At 46.6% G+C, this 6,470-nt stretch overlaps 1 protein-coding gene across 1 annotated transcript in view; it reads left to right on the top strand.

Annotated features, from left to right (window-relative positions):
• Window positions 1-369: 369 nt before the first annotated feature.
• Window positions 370-6,470, top strand: part of GDA (guanine deaminase) — a gene marked incomplete at its 5' end in the record, with an annotated part of 31,494 nt that continues 25,393 nt past the window's right edge. The window contains 2 exon segments of the mRNA XM_082074506.1: window positions 370-481; window positions 484-629. Of these exon segments, the coding sequence (XP_081930632.1) occupies window positions 370-481; window positions 484-629 (258 nt within the window).

The raw sequence follows: 6,470 nt of genomic DNA, 5'->3' as shown, positions 1-6,470 counted from the left end.
CACCTCCCAGAAAGCAACCAGGACCCCAAAACACACTGGGCATTGCTCCTAGCTTTTGCACCTCTTACATGGCAGAGAACCCATTCTTGCAGGACGAAGGGTTTGGCGATGGGGGCGGCTGATAGTTTTAAAGCAGGGAAGCACCCCGCGCACCTCTCGGCCGTATCCCGGCTGCTAAAGGGCATCTCCTGCCCGCCGTCGTCGGGGGAAGGGGGCGGCCCGGCCCGGCCCGGCCCGGCCCGGCCCGGCCCGGCCCGGCCCGGCCCGGCCCGGCCCGGCCCGGCCCGGCCCGGCCCGGCCCGGCCCGGCCTGCCGCCCTCCCTCCGCCGAAACCACTCCCTGAAGAGAAAGTCACCAGGGGGTGGGGTAATGGTGACAGCTCCAGGAAGCCGCCGGCGGTACCGGGAGACACAGAGGGGGTACAGCCCGCTGGGTGGCAGCTCCCAGCCGCCTCCGTCACCACGAAGCGAGCCCCGCCGACGGCCGCCAGCCCACTCGCCGCCGCCATGGGCTCTCCGCAGCGCCCGCCGCTCGCCCACGTCTTCAAGGGGACCTTCGTGCACTCCAGCCCCGCCGCGCCCATGGAGATCCTCCACCGACACCTCCTGGGGGTGGACGAGAGCGGGACGGTGAGAACGGGAGGCGAGCGAAGGGGCGTTGCGGAGGTGACCAGCCCAGGCGGCCGGGGGAGGCTTGGGGAGATACTAGTGCCACCGTTCCGGTGCGATGGTCTCCAGCTGTCGCGCTCACCCCCTGTGTCCCGCTGGCTCGGGGTGAAAATGACGCCTTTCGGTCCCGAGTGCCAGGCCGGGGGTGGTGAGGGACAGAGTCGCCTCCGCCGGTCTGTAGAGAGAAAGTGGGAAATTTTCGCACTCGAAGTACTCGGTGTCTGTCCGCAAAAGAGCCTCGAGGGAGGGATTTCGTGCTTGCAGGAGCTGGAGATAACTGGGATGGCACGTTATCTCCTTCGGTCGGGTCTTCAGGTAGCTTAACCCTGTTTTTGAAGTGTGTTGAATATTTGCAAAACAGCAGCATGCTAGACCAGGGATTCTTTCAGATTATCTCAGGTTTCTTTCAGTTTCACGATCAGATTTTTCATTCTCTAACTATGAAAATTATTGTAAGCAGTTGCAGTGCATCTCCTGCACTCATGCACAGCCATCTGAGTGAGGCTTTTTTTTTTCTCAGGACAAGAAAAACCATGGCACATAACCGTAAAGAGTTAAGAAGATGATGACGTTGGGCACATTAGTGGTACAAGCCAAGTTGAAAACAAGCATAGCATTTACTGATAATGCAGGATCGATTCTGGCAGGGAAGCTTATCATTCCCTTAACAATATTACAGGTGAAACTCAGTTTCACAGTGCCCGTTGTGTATGTAGACTGCTAGTTTCATATAGACTCAATGACATATATAGGCACCCTATATACCACAGAAAAAGGTCATTTTCTTTCTTGAGGCTAAGTAACAGACTTCAGTGTGTCAGGCTTCAGTAGCATTTGAAATCTGTGCCAAGCACACTTTGAGCCCTTACAGTCTTTGTTTTCTCTGTTTGTAGGGCTCCATGAAGGCCTGTTTCAAGACAGCCCTCCTATAGCTCATGAGAAGCCTGCTGCAAGGCATAGCAAAGGCTATGAGAAGCTGTGTTTTTGATGCATGGGAGGGGAATAATAACTTACAAAACTATGTTTTGGCTGATGTCAACTAAAAACAATAGAGCTGTATAAAAAAGGGGTTTGTTTGTGTAAATCAGGTGCAGGAGGCAGAAACTCATACTTCACCGTCAGCAAGTTTGCTGATGACACCAAGCTGGGAGGAGTGGCTGAGACCCCAGAAGGCTGTGCTGCCATCCAGCAGGACCTGGACAGGCTGGAGAGCTGGGCAGGGAAAAACATAATGAAATATAACAAGGGCAAGTGTAGAGTCTTGCATCTGGGCAAGAACAACCCCAGGTTCCAGTAGAAGTTGGGGAATGACCTATTAGAGAGCAGCGTAGGGGGAAGGGACTTGGGGGTCCTGGTGGGCAGCAGGGTGACCATGAGCCAGCACTGTGCCCTTGTGGCCAAGGAGGCCAATGGCATCCTGGGGTGTATTAGAAGGGGGGTGATTAGGAGGTCAAGAGAGGTTATCTTCCCCATCTACTCTGCCCTGGTAAGGCCACATCTGGAATATTGTGTCTAGTTCTGGGCCCTTCAGCTCAAGAAGGACAGGAAACTGCTGGAGAGAGTCCAGCGCAGGGCAACAAAGATAATTAAGGGAGTGGAGCATCTCCTTTATGAGGAAAAGCTGAGGGAGCTGGGTCGCTTTAGTTTGGAGAAGAGGAGACTGAGGGGTGACCTCATTAATGTTTTTATGTAATATGTAAAGGGTGAGTGTCACGAGAATGGAGCCAGGCTCTCGTCGGTGACAACCAAGGATAGGACAAGGGGCAATGGATACAAACTGGAACACAAGAGGTTCCACTTAAATATGAGAAGAAACTTCTTCAGAGTGAGGGTCACAGAGCACTGGAACAGGCTGCCCAGGGGGGTTGTGGAGTCTCCTTCTCTGGAGACATTCAAAACCCTCATGGACACATTCCTGTGTAACCTCATCTAGGTGTTCCTGCTCCAGTGGGGGGACTGGACTAGATGATCTTCCAATTCCTAACATTCTGTGATTCATCCCACCCTTTCTAATGACGTTTTACAGAAAAAAATGCCTACTCAGCATCCCTAGGAAATTAAGACCTTTACATTTTTTTCTTGAAAAATAGGTACTTTAGTAAAGTATACCTAGGGACTTGTGCTCTTAGTCACTCTCTTCACTTCTCCTAGTGAACAAGGATTCACTGGCTATTGTTTTCTTTGTGTAAATGTGTAAATTGGCACAATCCCATGCAGCTGTTAAAAAAAAAAATCCAGTAAACACTTCTACCCAAAAATGAAATTCCCACCGACTACAGGAAAAAAGCCTTTGATTTTAGTGTGGTGGTGGTTTTTTTTTTTTTTAATATTAATAGAAATTCTTAGCATTTTACTATTACAGGGTCTGATACAGTGAGTTTTGGTACCCTTTATCCTATTACTCATGATTTAATCTCATACAGAACTTCCACTGGAATCACTGAAGAGCTGACTTTTTGAGAAGGACATGGTGAAAATACTTCCTGTATTGTCCAAATTTACTCTTTATCACTCCCCAAAAAGCAAGTTTAGCTAAATAGTTATAATTCTTCTGTGTGATGTTGCTGACACCATGATGGAAAAATCTTGCATGTTCTGTGATGGAGTGAATAGTTCGGCTTTTGTGAACAGCCAGGTCCTGTTCTCCGGTCTGAGTCCTGCCTGTCCTCCAAAGGATGGGAGCATGCAACCAGCTCCACAGAAACACTGCCCAGACCCCCACTGCATGTGGGGATACTTGGCTGCTAAAGGCTTACAGACGAAGTGTTAGCTGTCTCTGGTTTGCCTGTAGATGAAAAGGCAGCTTTAGCAACGAAAACACTGCTGTTATGTATGAAAACCCCAGTTATCGTTAAGTGAGAAAATAAGGACTCTGTTTAACTGAGTGGTTTGCAGAGCAGCGTGGGGCTGCTCTTGAGGAATGGCAAATAGAGTAGTATTACTCAGGGTAAAGAAAATAGGTGCAAAATATGAGTTATCATTGAAATGTTGGTGTAATTGACTTCAGTGAGCAGAATGTTAAATAAATAGAGCAAGTATTCGTATTAGGCTAAAAGCTCCTGTTGAAGGCATGAAAAGCACAAGACTTGTGGAATAAGAGTTAACATTGTTAAGTACTGCCAAACTTGGGTGTTTGGTTTAAGCCAGCTGGTATAAAAAGTGGCTTGTATTAGCTATACAAGGAAGAAGATACCGAGACAGTAATATCCATCTGGAGTTTGTTAATTAGCCTTTCTCAGCAGGTTGGGCTATTCGTTCAGCAGCTGAGTGTTGTAAGTGCTCGTGTCTCTCATCTACCCTCACATTCCAGTTTTGGGATCCAGGCAAGAAACAGACATCATGTCTTTAATTGCAAAACTCAGTTAAGCATTGTGGGAACAGGGAGGGAAGAGAAACAGGTGGGAGGGAAACAAGGGTGGACTTATGTGCATATATTAATGTCATAGCCAGAAACAAAGTAACATAGGAACTGTTGGATCAGAAAAAACAAAAACCAAAATGAACAAAACCAAACAACTGTGTTTCTTCAGCCAGTATCATTCACCTTCCCTCTTTTGATAGGAAAAATATTTTCACCATTGTGCTTGAAGGCCGTCAGAGCTTACTGCATCAGGGCTGTTACATAGTTTAGAGTACCAGCTATGCATTGATGGAGGAGCTTTGGGCATCTTTTGGAATAAAAAAGGCATCAGCTAGACACCAAGGTAGAGATGTCTCAGCTCCTCATCTTTGAATCCTTCAGTTCCATCACATGTGTGACACATCAGAACTAACTGAAGTGTTTGGGCACTGGGTTAGCAGCCATTGATCCTGCTCTTTGTGATACACCTTTCCCAAGCCCTGGTTATTGTCCCTTCTTTACAAGCTGAAGGTCTTAGTCTACCCAGTACACTTCCCTTGACTCTGTAGTGACTCTGCTGTAGAGTTTTTTCTTGCATTTGCAGTGTTAAGATCTGGAACTAATTTAATGGGCAGGTGACCGGTGCACCAGGTTGGTAACCTTGAATGTGCAAACAAATACTCAAGCAAATATCCAAGCCTTGGACCTCAAAGACCTTAAAGCATGCAGTGTTAGAAAAGTGGCCAAACTAATTTCATCCTAAAGCAAGTGGGAACATCTCTTGGGACACCAAGGAGTTCTGTTGAGACGTTTGTTTGAAAAGAGTATAGATATCTTACTCATTCATCCATAACCATGAGGTTCACCAAGGCAAAGTTCAGGGTCCTGTACTTGGGTCACAACAACCCCAGGCAGCGCTACAGGCTCAGGGAATAGTGGCTGGAAAGTGCCTGGAAGAAAAGGACCTTGGGGTGTTGATTGACAGCCAGCTGAATATGAGCCAGCAGTGTGCCCAAATGGCAAAAAAGGCCAACAGCATCCTTGCTTGTATCAGGCCAGTAGGAATGAAGTGATTGTGCCACCGTACTCAGCATTGGTGAGGCCTCATTTCGAATCCTGTGTTTGGTTTTGAGCCCTCACTACAAGAAAGACATTGAGGTGCTGGAGAGAGTTGAGAGGAGGTGACAAAGCTGGTGAGGGGCCTGGAGCACAAGTCTGCTGAGGAGCGGCTGAGGGAACTGGGGCTGTTTATTCTGGAGAAAAGGAGGCTGAGGGGAGACCTTATCGCTGTCTACAACTACCTGAAAGGAGGTTGCAGCATGGAGGGTGTTGGTCTCTTCTCCCAAGTAGCAAGTGATAGCATGAGAGGAAATGGCCTCAAGTTGCACCAAGGGAGATTTAGATTAGATACTAGGAAAAATTTCTTCCCAGAAAGGGTTGTGTAGCACTGGAACAGGCTTCTCAGGGAAGTGGTTGACTCACCATCCCTGAAGGTGTTTAAAAGACATATAGATGAGGTTCTTAGGGACTTGGTTTAGTGCTAGAGTTAGGTTATGGTTGTACTTGGTGATCTTAAGGGTCCCTTCCAACCAAAATGATTCTATGATTCTATGACAACAATGGACCAGGTGTCAGCTCCCTTGAAACATATTTTCATCTTTCTTCCATGAATGGAATTTTGTTGATCTACACCCTAAGAGTATATAATAGCCACTTCTTTACCATGGCAACGCCTGTTTCCAGAATTTGCCATCTGGTGTTTCTTGTTTCTCTCTCTCTCTTTTTACTTTTTTTTTCCTCAGCAGCTCTAACATTACTCATTCTGCATCCATTTTGACTTCAGCATCTAAATGACACTTTTTTAATTGCTCATCAGAAATTTCAGTAGGTCTGTATTCTAAGCCCGCTGCAGATATATAGGTAATTAAGCTGGCTGAGGAGTCCAAATATTCCTCTTGAGAGGGAGAGAGATGGTGCTTTTTGTGAAGTATTAAGGGACATTATTCTTACAATTTTTGCTAGTGTAGTATTTATCTATTTGTCGTGATTTTAATATCTTTTTTTTTCCTGACTAAAATTTTAAAACATCTGCTTTTTAAACAATGTTAAATCATACAAGCCATAAGTGCATTTAAAGGCTAGGCAGCCAAAATCTTCCTGTCTACAGTTTAGCAGTCTTTGCTTATTTTTCTCCATAGAAAAAATAGGAAAAGCAAAAGGTAATGCCATACACACAAAAAAACAGGTGTGCAAATGACTGCTAAACAGTGCTCTTTTGGTCCTCTTGATCTCCCTCCTAAGTTCCTTCCTATTGCCTTTTTACAGCTATTTGATCTTGCCTTTACATGTTTTTTTAATTGCTGCCTTAGAAACTGCTGTCATGAGGGTGATACAGGCCCTCAGCGTGGGAATCTTCACAGGAGGAGAAGGACGCTGATAGCAATAAGATTACTCCCTTGAAT

This window comes from Streptopelia decaocto (assembly GCF_964273445.1).
Source record: "Streptopelia decaocto genome assembly, chromosome: Z".
NCBI lineage: Eukaryota > Metazoa > Chordata > Aves > Columbiformes > Columbidae > Streptopelia > Streptopelia decaocto.
Note: the sequence above shows the minus strand (reverse complement) of the source record. Positions and strands in the feature narration are given on the sequence as shown.